Raw genomic sequence first — 17,413 nt, forward strand, 5'->3', positions numbered from 1 at the left:
TCAAGCGCAGTCTTCTCGCAACGATATTCACCAACCTGTATATTGAGCGCCTACGGTGTACTTTCAGCAGCATAATTCCGGGTTACTGGTCAGGATTGGCTGAGAGGATAAAGTTTTTCTCTGCCTCTTCCTCTCCATAGAAAAATGTGAAAAGCACAATGTGTGATTAAAATACCAGAAACTGTATTTCATGATCTAGTTTAATTAATCAGACTGAAACACGCGCAGCATCTGGAATTTTCTTCTTTTGGGGAAAAGGGAACAAACCGACTTAACGAGACGTTATCCTGGAGTTACCGCCTTCCAGCATTTTCTTAGGAGTTTCTGACGCTTTTTTAAATGCATCCATTTGTTTCTGTCCGGAATGGAAGATTACCCGTTTAGACTTGACTGTAAATATGATAAAGAAACGGATGAACGACTGACTCGTGGCGAGGCTGCTTTCCTGTTCTCAGTCATTTCTAAATGAATAGAGTAATCATGTTTATAATGTTTTAGCAAAGAGCAAGTATTGAGTTTAGAAATCCAGACATAGCCACTGGCTGTCATTATTTCTTCGCGTATCAGGTCTTTATTGTAATGGCAGAAAGTAAGTGTGTAAACATACTGATCCCAGGTATAAAACAACGTTTATGAAGAAGTTCTGCCATTTGCACAGCGCTGCTTATGTTTTGTTACATGGCCTGGGATGTGATATGTTAAAATTTAAAGAAAATCCATAACTGAGACAAAGAGATGTGACTTAAACTAATTAATCAGTTTGAAGTCTGATAGATGAAGAGATTTAACATGATAGGTATTGTTTAAAATATTTGATTTGTAGCCAGAGGGAGCTGGCATTTTAATTACAGCTGTAAAGATTTTCTTAAGTTAAAACTTCTAACCAATATAAAATTTCAATTAAATTGAAGGTTTATAGTCCCTAGAAATTGAAACTGTAAAAAAGCACAGAGATCCTCTTTTTACTATGACAATATTAGCCTTCCCTATAACAAGTGCGACTCCGTGTCACCTGCCCTCTGCGTAGGACGCGCTGATGGAGTAAATGGGTGTAAAACTGCCGGGTTCTGATGAGGACGGTACCTGCTTAGATGAGTCACCTTCTTTACAGCCTGACTGTTGCCCCCTGGCTCTTGACTTTAACAGCCACCCAGATAATAGTGTATGTTATTGTTTCAATGTTCCAGAAGGAAATATGCTTGCTTGTTCTTATGATCTTACTCTCATTTAACAGTTACCCATAAATAGGGTACATATGTGATAACATTGAAGGCATCAAAAAGGATACGTGGATTTTTCTCCATGAAGTCAGAGAAAGGATAGGTTTTTATACGTATTTATTAATAGAAGCAGGCAGGCTGCGAGACAGACACATAGATCCTAGATATTCGCCGAGGGGGAAAGTTAGGGGGTCATGTGAGATGACACGTAAATGGAATCCAAATAGGCTCCCCAAGATTCAAAATAAAGTTTCAGAGCTTAAGAAAACACTGTGCTTGGAAAGCCCAGACCTGCTCTGTGGACTGAGGCAAACTCATCTCAGGAGACACTCGTCTTTGTTAGTGCCCCTAGGAATAAAGAAGTCTTAATTGGTCCTCTTAGAAATCCAAAAGTTCAGACATGTACTCCAGGGACATTGCTTGTCATGGGGTTTAAGTGGGGATTTTAGACCTTCTCTTGCATCTCCCTGCTGAAGCCCCACAGCCTCTATTTAAAAGCTAATTTGTGTTCGGTCTCCTAATTGCTGGTGATCTGAAAGGGGTGACCTAAGGAAGCTTCAGTGACGTGCTTAAATGGGAAGGTTTCCGTGGACCTCCCGCGGGCTTACAAGTGCTCCCCATTTGCTCTTTGAAGGGCCCCATAGGAGCATCTCAGGTAGCTTCCCCTGATGCCGCTTATCCTTTAAGGGACCACGTCTTTGGGCTGAAATGGGTACAGTGTGCAGGGCCCACAGGGAGCAGGCGTGTCTCTAAAACACAGAGGCCGACCTGCCTGGACCGCGTGCAGACGCCGCACTGCCAGCTAGGGTTGCGGGGGCGTCTCAGCCCTGACGCCTAGAGCAGCGGGACTCCATCCAGAGTTACAAAAGCTTCCCAGGAGATGGTTAACATTCGTTGCTCTCTCCCTGGAATCTCCACTTCCGGCGTTGACTGCTTTTCTCTTCACACGTGATGCAAAAGAAGGAGTCTGTCTATGACCCTCACGGACTGTTCTCCGCGTTTACCTCAGCTCCACACGCAGCAGCTGCGTGGACACAGGGCGGTCACATTAATAACCAATGTCTCCGTCACAGCAGCTCTTCCTCTGCCCAGTGGCCCAGGGGGCTAAAGCTGCGGTGCTGGGAATGCAGGGAGACACGTCTGTGCTTCTAGAACGTTCTGTGGACAGCAGCGTGCCCGACTGCCCGGACCCACGGTCGTTTCTGCCTGTGCTCTTCTGTTTCGTCTCCTCACAGGGAGGCGGCCAGGCGTCCCTGCAGCTCTCCAGAACACGCGAGCTGCTGTAATAAGCCCAGCGTGAGGACACTCGGAGACACGAGTGCCAGGACGAAAGGTAGTCAAAGCACAGGTCCCCAGGGGCACTCTCCCCTCTGCCCTGTGGTCCCCAAACGCAGTCACCTCCCACACAGCCTGATTCCTGAGCATCCACTCAGCACATTCACCACAAAGAGAAAAGGGAAACACAGTCTGCCCCCCAGTGACTCAGGGCGCGAATGCGGGGGCGCCTGAGTTTGCTTGCAGTCTGCACTCCCACGGGACACTGCACGCGGTCTCCAGGGCCCTGTGTTTGGCCGCGTACGTGCATAACGGCCGTGTGCTGTCGGTGGTGTGTGTGTGTGCGCTCTCCGTGCGGACAGTGTAGACTGCAGCCTCGTCCCTACTGTGCAGTGGACTCTGTTCTGTGCAATAGGACGCATTTTAACATGACTAGGACTGTATGGAATCTGCCCCCACGTACACCCCCCGCCATGTCAGGGGTTGTGTCACTGTCCTCTCACTTCCCTGAGGAGGTCTCATGCTCGCCGATTCCCAGGCCCAGCTCCATGAAGCCTCGTGAGCTGGGTCCCCACAGCCCCAGGGAGCCATGCAGAGCCGTGCAGTGTGCCCGTGGTTGGACCACAAAACCACTGCGGACGCAGCCTGTACTCTGAGGCCAGTCGGGCAGACGTCGTGTCCGTCTGTCCACGAGCCCGTGGACACCCGCAGCGCCCGCTCCTGCCTTTGTTGTAAAGCTTCTCAGTACAGGGGCCGCCTCACAGGTGAGCACAGCGTGTGTCCCTCATCCCGTGGCCCAGACGCCCAGCAGGTGGTCAGTGCCCAGCTGGCAGAGGGACAGCACACAGGCCTTTCCAGGGAGGAGAACGAACAGGGAGCTTGGGATTGGATCCCGTCGCAGCGTCCCAGGTTCACAAGCCGTCCAGCACCTTCTATAGGACGTGCTCCCGTCTGAGCTGCGCCCTCTGTGTTGGCTCCATTATGACTTAGATTGGCGTGAGGGGACAACGATGGCCGCAGAATCTCCAGACAGACTTGCGTCCTCCCCGTGACGTCATCTGCACAAAAGGGCAGCGTCTCTATTCGTGTCATCAGGACTCCAAGGTGTCAGGAGAACATGAAAACAGCTGTGCTGTCAGCAGCCAGTACCCAGGAGAAGTGGAGAGGTCGGAGCTTAGCGACTGAAGGTGGCAGGAGAAGAAATCCTTCGTTTTGTTGTTGTTGCTCTATCCTATTTGTGAGGGGCTGAGGAGGAAAGGTCACGTGGGCCGCACGGTGTCCTGGGGCCGGCGCAGCCGTGTGCGGCGTGCCTGTCGGAGGAGGAGGCGGACCTGGGAGCTTTCCTGGAGAGCGTTGGGCCGGCGGTCTCCTCGGCACGTGTTCAGACAATCTGGTCAATGTGGACAGGGCTGCAGTTACTGAGCTCAGCCCTCGTCTCTAATCCCAGTGTGGCTCCAGTCTCTGTGTGCGTTTTTAATATCTATGTTTAAAACGTATCGGTGAGTGAGAAGTGGGAATCTAAGTCATACAGGACATTCTAAAAACTCAGTGTTTAAAAGCACAGCTTCACAACTTAACTCATTTATATCTTCAGCCATTATTGCTGAAGCCTAACTAGATATTTTTGGGTAAAGTACTGAATGTGCAAATTCAGACATTCATTCTTTCAAGGGCTGCAATTATTCTCATCACTTCAGTAAACATATTAACAAACATTGCATCTGAACACAAATGCAGTTGCTTATTAACTCGAAGCCACTTCTAAAACCACAAATTGCCTCTGTGATTCAATTCCCAATCTTCCTGTCAAGCCCCAAATAAAGCTTTGCCTGTTGATTGAAAGTGTCTGGTGTCTGCATATTTCCCAAACCCCACCCCATCCCCAAAAGATTTCAGTGCATGTTTTGTTCTTTTTGCTCTGTTTTATGTTGAAATGTAAGGTGACACTTCTCTTGCTCTAGAATACTGTTTTTATTTCCATTTTCTGACGCATTTTGTGCAATAGCTCAGATCCCTGCAGGACAGAAACTCGACACAATCCGCTGTGGGGTCCGTTACATCCAGGGATGATGGTCAAACTACCCGAAGTTTTCTTAGCTTTGCTGTCAAAGGGTGACATTCTGTAACCTTGTTCTCAGGTTCTAGTGGGAGACCGAGGGCTTAGCGCCCGAAGTGACCCAGGTGACGAGCGAGGCTATGCTGGCCATGGTCGTCTTTGTCACGCCGTCCTTGTGTGGTTTTGGGGGAGAGCTTCCCTATTTCACAATAAGTAGTGCGGTAAACCCATAGTAACTAGAAAAGACAGTAATTACGCATTAACTCCCTTCCTGAGGTTTGTTGACTGTGTGGCCCCAGGTGGGGACAGTGATGAGGAGGCAGTGACGGGAGCTCAGAGGGCTGGATCAGATCACGTCTTCAGGGCACATCTGAGCACCTGCCCCGAGCCAGCGAGCGGCTCCGCTGGGCAGTCAGCGGGTGACTCAGTACCGTCGTTCAGCAGTGCCTCCTCCGTGCCTCCCAAAGCACCTCCTCAAGCCGAGAAGCCGGCGTTTTATACTGACAAACGCATCAGTGTGTAAAAGTGTGTTTGCACACACACTCTCATGTTAGTGTTGTGTGGGGGAGGGCAGCAACTCACAGCCCTGCAGCCATTGGTGTTTGAGTTCATTTCCTGGAAGGAGCAATTACGATCTTTGTCGTTTAGATGTAATAGTTACCAGTTGAAATGTCTCCTGTATCAGGCACCTTATATTTTGTATTCAAGAGTCAGGAACGGTTGGCCCAAGGGCGTGCACAATGTTTTAAAGAAATTTGCCTTTTCAGGGGAAAGTCGCATGGACCCAGCGATGTGTGGTCGTGGGTTCCATCCGGTTTCCTCCCTCCCTTCACCTGCCGCTGGCCCTGGAGGCCCTGCTTCCAGTGTCTGGTCGTGTGGACAACACAGCAGATGGAGAAGAAGTGGATTGATCGAATGCTTGCTGCCTCGGGGGGGCCAGCAGAGTGAGCCAACTCCCCACTCGTGCTCCTGAGTCTTCACCTCTGCTTATCGGCCCAGCGACATGTTCACATGTAACGTCCACAGTGAGAATCAGCACCTTTGTGAAATGTGCAAAGAAGGTGTTTCTACTGTGGATTCTAAAAGCAAATCCTGGTTCGTGTAGATGAGTGTCTGAACACTGAAGGCTGACAGTGAGCACAGAGGGCCGTTCCACAGGATTCCGCGTGGTGATCACGCACAGGCGCTTCTCAGTGCGGCCCGTGGACCACAGAGCTGAGCTCCACGATCGCCTGCAGCTGGAGCAAACGTGAATGTTCCATGACAGCAACGCCGGCGTCTGCAGCCCAGGAGTCACAGGTTCTCTCCTTCTCCCCAGATCACTGCGTGAAGCCTTTCGGAATGGAGTTTGGGTAAGAAGTGGGACTTTCATGAAGTTTGAAACACTTTGCATATTTCAGACATCGGAAGTCCTCAGGAACCCCAGAATTCCTCTATGAAGCAGACACCTGTAACTTGTACGGAGGCTTGAGAATGTGCAAGAGGACCCCAGGGGTCTCCCTGGAAAAGCTCCCCGATTTATGGCCTGAATATGCCCTTCTCCTGCCACGTCTTACCCCTGTACTGTATTACTGAGCTCCGAACAGTTGGATTCTAATTTACTGTAAAGAAAATTAGCGCAATTTGTAGATTTATTGGACATGGACTTGGTGAAATGAGTATGTGTGTGTGCGTTCAGTTTTCCTGATTATTGCTTGTGAGATGGGAATATCAGATATATTGACAAATGAGGCCAAAATGTGAATATTTTGCATTAGGAACTTAAACATACTCTTTTCTCAGGATACAATAACATTTGGAAGCCCGGGCGCAGAAATTTCTTACCCATTTCAGAGTTTAAACAAAGACAATGATTTTGAATTCACCTATTTTCAGCAAAAGGGAAAACAATATGTAGTGAGATACTGAGAAATTTTATATCACCTGGGGATAAGTTCCATTAATGATGAATTGTATTAGGAAGGAGAGAAATAATTATATTGCTTTATTAAAAGAAAATTAACATTATTCAAGGAATTTCAAGGGTACCACAGCTCAGAAGAGTTTTCTAAACCAAAGGCCCCCCTGCTTTGGGTGTAGGAGAAACGCATTTCACAGAGTCCTTTTTGCCTTTTCATTGGTGACGTAATCCAGGGAGCGTGTCTGCAGGATGGAGACTGAGCTAAGGGAAGGAAGAGACATTTTTGTGAATGGATCAAACGTTTTCCATTTTGGTTCTTTAGTCAGAACTTCGGGGTGATGGCTTTCAGGTCTGAGACAATTATGGAAATAAGTATTTCCCCCAATACTCTATGAGCTCTTAAGTCTTTCCGGCTATTAAATAGGCAAGAAAATGTTTTATTTCGCTTTACAATTGTCCACAAAACCACTGTACCTTTATTATCCATCAGCCCCCCACAAAAACACAGTTTTCAAACAGAGCATCCGGCCTGCTTAGCAGGCCGTAAACATTCTAACTCTAGAGCTGAAATCTGTTTCCCCCACAAACCGTACTTCGTAGGTCACGGAAACAGAGCACCCTTTATCATGAGAATACTCCATTCAAAACAAGTTAACTACATTTCTCCTGATTGGAGTTTAGGGGAGTTTTCGCCACGGCAAACATTAAATCACGCAGTAACTGACACACTATTTACAGGTTAAAAATGCCACCCACCTCTTGTGATCTGCTGTCAGATTTACTCTTTGAAGGTCATGCCCAGCATGTGTCTTCCCATGTTTTGCTGAATTCTCAAGCAGGTACAAGTGCAGACAAACCACACGTGGAAGACACAGCTCATTGCACGTGAGAGGAGGTGGCCGAAAGCACTGGATGGAGCAGGTCACGTGTCACCAACGTGCTCTGAAGGGGATGGAAGTAGAGACAGATGAAGTGGCAGACAGGCTGGCAGCTTGTGACAGTGGCTCCTCCCACTTTCAAAGGCGCCCACCCACTGGCTTGCTGGACGGCTCCTGTACGCTAAGAGCTTGGCATACATTGTCTACTTAAATGTGATCCTGTGGGAACAACGGCCTTTCTTCATTTCAATGTTACAAACTTAGGTCTCGGGGAGATAAGTCATTCACTCATGGTCACAGCTGGTGACGGGTCAGTTCCACATAAACCAGGGGGCACTTGGTTCTGAATCCCATGTGCGTTCACTGGGCTGTCACAGGCTAGGAGTGGCTGGGACCTGGGGACGAGATGGGGGTGGGGCAGCAACCGGGAACCAGGGAAAGGTCTCCACAGACAGGAAGCTTTGTGAAGGCAGGGACTCGGGTTCTCCACGTCCTCAGAAACTAAAAAACGGTCTGACATGCAGGTTCTCAATGCATGTTTTTCTCAAGAAAGGGGGGCAGGGAGGAAGGGCTTTCTGGTTATAGTCACTGAGCATGAAATAGGCCAGACCGACAGCAGGTGTTCCTACCTGCTCGTGCCCCGCCCTTCGGCAGTCAGCCCTTGGCTGCCCTTGGGCACAGTGCAGACCACTTCTCCAGCCTGAGTGTCCTTCCTGCTAAACACTGAGTTCTCATTAATGTGCCGATTCTGACTCAGTAGATCCAGGAGAGGGGCCAAGGTTCTGCATGTCCAACAGACTCCCAGATGCCGGTGGTGCTGGTGGTGAGGATGGTGAAGATGCCGGAGGCGCTGATGCCCGTAGTGAGGTGGTGATGATGTCCTTCCTCGGACCACACTGCACATCAGGAGCACAGAGTGTTTGGATGGAATGTGGATGGACCGGTTTCCTTTTGAGTTTCTGTAGCTCTAGGATTTGGGAAGGAATAAGATGAGAGAAGGTTAATATGTGCTTACAGTTCTACTGCCAAACTCTACAGGCAGAATTAACATCAGAATAGAAGAAAGTGACCCAAAGTGCTCATGTGAATATGGAGTTGCCCGGGGAAGGTCATAAGACTGTTATACTGTAAACAGAGCAAAACAAAACCCAAGAGCAGAATCTGCCACAAAGAGAAAGGTTACAACTCTATTTCTTTGTAATTTTGTTCTTTTTAAGTTCAAGAGAAAAGACCTAGAGCCCCCAGTTGTTGCCCTTAATTTCATTGTGGTCTCAGGAGACTCGCTGCTTTAGGCTGGTGAGACTTGTATGTGAATAAAGAAAGAAAAACCAAGAAAGTCTTGGTTTCAAAAAGGAGAAAAATGATCAAAGATTTCTTTGAGCAGTAGGGACTAAACTTGTGAATTTATTCATTTCCTAAAGTATTTCATCATTAAAACTTCACTGTGCACCATTTCAGATACAGAAAACAACATAGACACACCGTCAGTGTAACGGCGAATGTCCCTGTGACCACTGCCCAGTTTAAGAACTAAAACCAGAAAAGTAAATTTCCCAGTGTTTGCCCTTTAAACACATCCCACTCTCTCTCCACGGGAGTGTTAAAGTGCTTCAAGTTGAGGTTTATCATTTTAATACATTATAATATGTTTAGAACCGTCCTAATATGACTTTCTGAGTTTTAAAAATTTATGTAAATGGCATGAAACTGCGTGATTTAATTTTATTATTAATCGTAGTCTGTGTGACTTTCATGTTTATATAAATCCATACAGTTTTCACAGCTGTATAATATTCCCTTTAAGCTTCTGCACATTCACTGACATGTGATGATGTTCACATTCTGTCTCTCTCCATGTTTTCATGATGCATAATATATCCAGGAACGTAATCAATAATGTTGTAAAGATTGTGTAGGGTGTCAGATGGACACGTGTCTCGTTAGGGAGACACCTCAGGGACGGTGTAGATGCCTGACCACTGCCCTGTGCACCTGAAGCTGAGCAATAATGAATGCCAACTACAGTTTTTGTGTGTGTGTATATATATATTTAGTTACAAGAAGCGGAGTACAGCACAGGGAATAGCGACAGTGGAAATGTAACGGCTGTGTGCGATGTCAGAGGGGTAGTGGATGGGGGGAGAGGGGTTATCACTGTGTCAGGGATATAAATGATAAATGTCTAACTGTTACATTGTTTTGAACACCTGAAACTAATTTTTAAAAAAGGAGAGAAAATATTCAAGGTGTGGGAAGATTTGGGAGGAGAAGAATTGGTATAATGAATGTGAAAAAGCTCTTCATCAATACAAAATGTATATATGTATATTTCTGGAATAAATAAATAAATAAATATTACATGTGTTAATGCAACACGTTTACATGGCCATGTTCTCTGGGCTAGAACACATGGGCACTACTTGTGTTCCGGCCAATTGATACTCACAGGACACTTGCCAACTCACTCAGCTGTTGTTTTAAAATTCCCAACTATAAAATAGGTGTTGATCTCCCGTTTTCTCAACATTATTGTACAGAGCCATGAAGATGATTGTTGTAGAACAACAGTCATAGAACACATAGCAGTGTAATTTTATTAGAAGGATCGAGTCTTCTCAGAGGTGGACGGCTCAGTTTCTGCAGTGGGTGTGATCTGGGGGTGGTCGGGCACGAACGAGTTTGTCAGGACGAAATCTACCTGGGTGTGTGAGGTGCACTTACGGGTTCAGAGCTTCCACTTTTCCTTTTGAAAAACTTTTGTCTAAAAACCAACTTCTTGTTTCTCCTTTTGGCTTCCCATTGATACGGCTCTGGTGTTAGTGCCTTTTCTGTTCCCAACCCCGTGGGTGGCATTTGGGGCCTTTATCACCTTGACCCACTGAGCAAATAGCACTGTGACAGCACAGAACAGTGCAGAAGGCCCTGGGGACAGGTATTTACCCAGACAAATTGAAATGGATAGCTGAGCACTTACCCAATTAACTTATTAAATGTGCTCAGTCAGTCTGGATAAATCAAAGCAATGTGCACTTTCCCCCTGAACTGACAGCCTGAGATGGACCTGCAGTGTGTGAGATAATTACCGCAACTTTCCACGTGTCTTTGCCCGTATGGACCCAGCCTCATTTCCCCCAAGTGAACAACCTAATTACTCTCACCTCTTCAGAAAAGCTTGGAAAACCTTTAACTTGTAGATGCTACTCCAGGGTACTTTCTACTGCTCTTCAACCTTTGGGTTCTGATAAACAACTGGGGCGTATTTGATCTTCAGTTACCTAACGGTTGAATAATATATTTATTGCCTTTCATTTATTGATAAGCAAGGGGATGTTTGAAGAGGATTTTATAACGTAGGTTTTGGGGTTTTTTTGACAACTATACTAAGAGAGGAAAACTTGACATTTTTTACAGATGGCAGCTGAATGGAAGTGATATTAACCTGAGTCTGGAATATCGTTATAAATTGAGCGGGGGAAACCTGGTGGTGATGAACCCCACCAGGAACTGGGACGCAGGAAGTTACCAGTGTTTCGCGACAAATTCACTTGGGACCGTTGTCAGCAGGGAAGCGAAACTCCAGTTTGCCTGTAAGTTTCTGCTTGCACGTCTTGCAAGTGCAACATTTAACACTACGGAACTGAATTTGTGTGCTCATCTTGGGCTAAAAACAAGACACGGATTTTATTTATTCAGTAAATATGTTGACGCAATGTGATTTTTATGACCTCTGTATACTATGAACTCTGTATACTAGACAAGTTACAGCTGAGAGAGAGAGTTTTCCATTTTACTGTTTTGTAACAGTTCTGTTTAGAGGAAGAAAAATATCCCAGGTAAGAATATGTTTATTGAGCAGCTACTCTGCTTTGTACTGTACTGGAACTGAAAGGATGGAAAGATTGGCAGACAAGGTCCTTGCTGTGGAAGAATATTTAACTTAGAGAATCACACCTGATAAATCTGAAAATATTAAGGAACAAAGACAGTGCGAATGAGGAGAAAAGAATGTGCCCTGCTGTGACCCCCCCTTTGTATTTTAGCTGGTGCACAGTGACCCTCAGCGTACCTCCTGCCGAGGCCCGGCTCTGAAAGCCACCTGGGTACCATGCTAATTGGACCATATGGTGACCATATGGCCCAACCTGAGAACATCACTGTTTTACCAGCAAATTTGGAGTTAGGACCGGATACTCAATTGAGATTTTATCTTCCCACTATACCCTTGGACTACTTTCTTTTTGTTTCTTCTTCCTAATCCCTCTTCCTTTGTTTTACTTGTGTATTGTGCGTGTGTGTGTGTGTGTGTGTGCGTAGCCAAAAAAATGTATACATATTTTAAGTAATGGAAAAACCTATATTAAAATTACACTGATGGTTACCACTTTGAGCACCTCTTGTAATTGCAGAAGTCAAATGTGACTTGTGTTCATCTTTTGTTATCAGTACATGTTGAATATTGTAATTTTAAAACAGTTTGTCCCTTCCTTGAATTGTGTACACATTTTTTGGCACCCCCTGCATGTATGGATACAGAGAGATATATGATTATGGATTATGGATTGTATGTGTTGCCTGAGTTGGTTCTAAGATTTCTTTTCCTTCGTTGCACGTCAGTGATTCTGAAATTGGAATGAATGTGTTCTGATAACGTGGTAGGGTCTCTCCACTGCCACCATAACCATTAATAACTGCTGACATGTCATTCAACGCCTGCCTTGTTCTTTTGCTTTCTGTTTTTCTAATGGCAATGGTTGGCTTTGCTCCTGACACTGTATTCTGTGTGTTCCATTTTTCATACTTACTTACTCTTTCCTTTGTTTTTCTCTCTATTTTTTTCCCTCTATAGACAGTATTTTTTTATTTTTTTTTATTTATTTTTATTTTTTTAGCCTCTGTCTTTCTGGGTATTTTAGAAGGGATAGGTCACATTTATGCTATCCAAGTGGTTACCTGTAAGTTTACCAAAGTATTTTGTCTTTATATCTTAGGTAACCAGGAATTTAAATCTAAATTATCTTTTTAGAGTTCATCAATTTAAAATAGGAGTTTAATTTATTTTTTCCTTGCTATATACTTAGCAGTCTGGGTGATTTTCACATTTATTTATTTAAATTGTTATGCCATTTTACCATGTATGTTATAGATACATATATATACATATATGTAATATGTATGTGTACAGTAAATATGTGTATATGATATTATCCTTGGGGCTTCTGATCAAGATGGTGGAGTAGATAAACGCTGTGGTCACCTCTTCCCAGGACCACATCAATTACAACTAAACTACAGAACAACCGTCATAGAGAATCACCTAAAATATTGCTGAAACAAAGCCCTACAACTACAGACATGCAGAAGAAGCCACCCCGAGACTCGTAGGAGGGACAGAGATGCAGAACAGGGTAGTCCTACACCCACGTGTGACAATGAACAATTGGGAGGGATAGCTAAGCCGTGGAGGTCCCTCCTGAGGAGTGAGGGGGTCCCAGCCCCTCCCCAGCCCAGGGTTCCAGTGCTGGGAAGAGAAGGCCCCATAACGCGTGGTGTGAAAACCAGCGGAGATTGTGGCTGAGTGGAACAGAAGGCGGCTGCTCTCCCGGGTGATGCACTTAAAGGGACCACGCAAGGACTTACTGATGGACTCGCTCGCTCTGAGCTCCAGCGTGGGAGGGACAGTGACTCGAAAGGCTCCAGGGACACAGGGAGGAACTGAATTGTCTGGCTCAAGGACGAGGGCTGGAGCGGCAGCTTTCTCCCTGATCGAGGAGCTGGCAGAAGCCATTGTTTCTTTGTTGAGCCCTCCCCCTCCCTGCGTACAGACACAGATGGGCACTAACTCTGAGTCTCCATCAATCTGGCTAACACTGTACATTGGCTGTGATTCCCTGAGAGCCTGCCCAACCCAACTTTCTGGCACACACAAGCCACTGCCAGTGGCTTTTCTGTACTAACAGCCTATCTTGGCTCGTGCTGCAGACTTTCCTAAAATCTCTCAAAGGTTTACAAAACTCAAACAATCAGTATCTGGCTTTGACATGGCCTGCACTCCTTGCTGAGCAGCCCCAACCAAGCCTGGAACTAGAGGCAACCACATGCAGATCGCAACAAGTGGCCCCAGGAAGGGCACAGGCCATGGCTGACCTTGGTCTGCACCGGAACCCGTTCCAAGAGGCCCCAGAACCAACACGCCTGGTGGGCAGCTTCAGACCACACCAGAGCACCACTCAGCCAGCTCCACAAATGACACCCCCAAAGGGCAGAGTGGGCCGGCACCAGAGTCCTGCTAAAGTGAACCCTGCTCCATAGGGTCAGCCCCTGCACCACAGCTCCTCCACTGTAGTCACTGCTAGTCCTCACAGCCAATCATCCCAAGGGGCAGTCCCTCCCATTGATGTGTAAACAGCAATTAAGGCTCAACTATAACAGTTGGACACACACAACCCACACAAGGGACACTCCTGGAGCACCCTGCTCTGGTGACCAGGGAGTCTGCCCCTGGGCCCCACAAAATACCTGCCACATAAGGCCACTCTACTAAGACTAGGAGACCTAGCAGCTCTACATAATACATAGAAGCCAAACACAGAAAGGCAGCCAAAATGAGAAGACAAAGAAACATGTCCCAAATGAATGAAGAGGACAAAGCTCCAGAATTAAACGCTCCAATCAAAAGATAGGGGAACTGAATAGATAAGAAAACAAAACCCTAATATACACTGCCTATAAGAGACTCACTTCAGATTGAAAGACACACATGTACTGAAAGTAAAGGGATGGAAAATGATATTTCATGAAAATGGAAATGAAAAGGAAGGAAGGAAGGAAGGAAGAAAGGAAGGAAGGAAGGAAGGAAGGAAGGAAGGAAGGAAGGAAGGAAGGAAGGAAGGAAGGAAGGAAAGAAGGAAAGAAGGAAGGAAAGAAGGAAGAAAGAGAAAGAGAAAGAAAGAAAACCTAGGGTAATAACACAGCAGACAAAACAGACTTTAAAACAAATATAACAAGAGACAAAGAAGGACTCAGTAATCCTTCTTAAATTTAATTATGTGAAAAAGCAGTGATCTTAAAAATCTTGACCTTGATATCAAGAAGTCATAATCAAGATACGAGGACTAAAAAAGAAACGTGAGAGAAGTGAGTACATGTATTGACTTGCATCGTTATGTATTAGAGTACACGAGCAGAAAGGAATCAAGGTTTGGTGGGAAAGGGAAGCGGAGCCACACAGTCTTCACATACAAACAGGAAAAGTGATGAGTGTTCACGGCAGGGAATTTCTAGCAATAACTTTCCAAATTGAAAGGATGAAACATTCTGTTTTATAAAACACTGCCCTTTGAGGTTCTGAAATTAATGTTCTGAGCTATAATTTACACCAAACAGAATTTTACAAAACGTCCACTTGAGTAGCCTCTTCTTTGCTTTATCACAGAAGGATTAGGACAGACAATTCACAGAAGAGAAAACAAAGCAAGTGCTACTAGTATGTCTTTTGTAAATCTAATTATTCTAAAACTGACAAGGAAGACACTTTATCAAATGTACAATTATGAAAAGATGTACGGTGAAATATATGCTTATAAGAGCTATTTACAGTTTTAGAATACAACTCAAAATTGAAAAAAAAAAAAACATGGGACGGGGGGAAGAAAAGAGAGGGGAACCCCTTCCCCCAAAGAGATCATTCCTCTGAAAATTATAGGCTTTCAGGTATGACTTTAAAGACATTTTCCAATATTTGCAAACTAGAATCACAGCTGTATAATAGAGAGCATTAAACCAGGACTCAAACAAACGCTACTGTAGAATAAGGAATTCCAGAATACTTTCAGCATGCTACAGCGGGAGAACACGACGTCCTAAAAGCTAGGGACCTGGCACCCTGTTAAACACCACACACAGGTAATAGAGCCGCGCCTGACATTAAAGGGTCAGTCGAGTCCAGTTCTAGCCACTGCACAGTCCATTTGGCTTTAACTTTAAATACACCACCCAAGCAGCTGCCACGTCCCCAGTCAATATTTCTTTCACAAACAACCCAGAACCCTTCTGCTGTAGGCAAGAAAGTGCTTTTAGAGTTCTTCAGAAGAAACGACACTAAAAGTCCTAAAACCCTCAGTCAAGGAACCCTCCTGTAGGAACCAAAGACGGAAAGTAGAACAAACAACGGGAAGGTGATTTGTAAGCGAGACCATTTCTGAATTTCAAGGAAAAGACCCTGGGCTGTCCCGAGGAGCAGGCCAAGGGCATAGGACAGGAAAAGGGCAAACCTGAATGAAGAACGCCAGTGAACCGCAGGCCCCACGGCCATCCTGCGACCAGCTGTGGGGACTTCCCAAGGCTCCGGGATGTTTCCTAAAAATCTGTATTTAGCTCCAGGTTGTCCAGTGGACAACTTGCTGATAAAATGTCCCACTCAGCCCATGATCTCAAGATGGATTCTCCTCCACGACAACTCACCTGGCCCCCAAGCTCCCGTTAGGATAGGCACTGATGATAAGACGTACTTATACATAGTCTAGTTTTTCTTACCATCAAAACAGGATAAGTCTCCTCTTGTACAGTAAGTGTCAGTCCTGCTTCAGGAACGATCTCAGTTTCACGGTCACATTTTTCGTTCCTTCTTGACTGTGAATATGTTCGTTGTGCATATTGCAACCGTGCTTTTCCTGACAGCACGTTTTGGAAGCCTGAGCCGTTCCGGATCCTTTTGTCTGGACTCCGTCCTGAGTCCCTCTGCAGGAATTCTGTGCCCACTGAGACCAGCGGAGATGCTGCTTAGCAAACGTCTTTCTTCTCACTCAGTCTGTCACTGCGCCTGATGTCCCCTGCTCGCCCTGAGTCCCCTGGCCTCTCGCCAAGCTCACTCGTTTTCTCCATCTTTCTGTCCCTTTTCTGTGTCTGCTCAGCCCCTCTGGTTGCAGTTTGTTCTCTGTCAGTGACAAGCGATTGCAACTCAAGGCACAACTGGCCGAGGTGCAAAGGGGACGTTGGCTTCTGCCGCTGAGGAGTCTGGGTAAATCATCTGTGCTCTCGGCTGTCCCAGGGCTCAGTGGCGGCCTCAGGACCAGGTGTCTCTGTTCTGAGCTTTCCTCTGGACGCTAGCACCCCAGGCTCAGCGTCTCAGGAGCAAGGGACTTGCTGCTCCCTCAGGGCTCAGACATGACCCAGGCGTAAGCCTTACCCACCTGGCACAAGTGACCTGCCCGTGCTGGCCCCACTGACTCACCGGTCCCCCCTCCTTCAGTCCGTGTGCACCAGGGTGGGGGGCGGCCGGAGAGGAAATCCAGGTCCAGTTGCCAAAAGGGGGGTGGGTGCTGCACAAATGTGTGCCTGTGGGCACCCGTGGCTTCTGGGACACGGGGGAACCCCAGGCCCTGGGAAATAGTCACCACGTTGTAGTTTTTCTCGATTCTTCCTTTCAGAGGCAGGAGAAGGTTTCAGGGGTGGCTGGTTAATGATGCGCCGTCCAGTTCGTTCTCCTGTTATAACCTTTCCCCACGGGGTGTGTGTGTGTGTGTGTGTACATGTGTGTGTGTACGTGTGTGTTTCCTGCCAGTCCGCACACCCGTAACTGATTTGTAAACATGATGCTGGTGTTAAGGACCCTGATTTACTTTTGTACCCTCCCCCCCGCCTGTCTGCACGCCGTACTCTGTGTGTGTCGTTTTATGCCCTTTCTGTCCCCAGAGTGGTACAGTGCTGGGGGAAATAAGTTTGGAAGCTATTAGGTTGGTGTAGAAATAATTGCGGTTTTTGCGATGATTTTTAACCTTTTAAGCCACAATACTTCTACACCAACCCAATAGCTGGCAGTTCTGAGGGCCTACTGTGTGCAGCTCTCTCCTGAGGACTGTGGGAAGCATGGAGCCCAGATGGGTTTGATTGGCCTCTGAGCCTTGTCCAGGATTCGTAGGGAATGTCTATTTATAAGTTTCAACAGGATCACATGTGGCACAAACAGTAAAACTGGTACATACGCTCTTGGCTGGAAGCCACTGTTCTATTTCCCTGTGGATTTTGGTTTTCAAATTCATCCGTTGTGTAATACAGAGTTAAAATATAAACTGGATTTTCTCTTGAG

At 46.2% G+C, this 17,413-nt stretch overlaps 1 protein-coding gene across 5 annotated transcripts in view; it reads left to right on the top strand.

Annotated features, from left to right (window-relative positions):
• Positions 1-17,413, top strand: part of CNTN3 (contactin 3) — a 180,649-nt gene that overhangs the window by 60,298 nt on the left and 102,938 nt on the right. For all 5 annotated transcript variants that reach the window (XM_081072445.1, XM_081072443.1, XM_081072446.1 and 2 more), the window contains one exon: positions 10,741-10,916. In XM_081072445.1, coding sequence (XP_080928571.1) covers positions 10,741-10,916 — 176 coding nt within the window. The remainder of the gene's footprint in view (positions 1-10,740; positions 10,917-17,413) is intronic.

This window comes from Rhinolophus hipposideros (genome assembly GCF_964194185.1).
Source record: "Rhinolophus hipposideros genome assembly, chromosome: 14".
NCBI lineage: Eukaryota > Metazoa > Chordata > Mammalia > Chiroptera > Rhinolophidae > Rhinolophus > Rhinolophus hipposideros.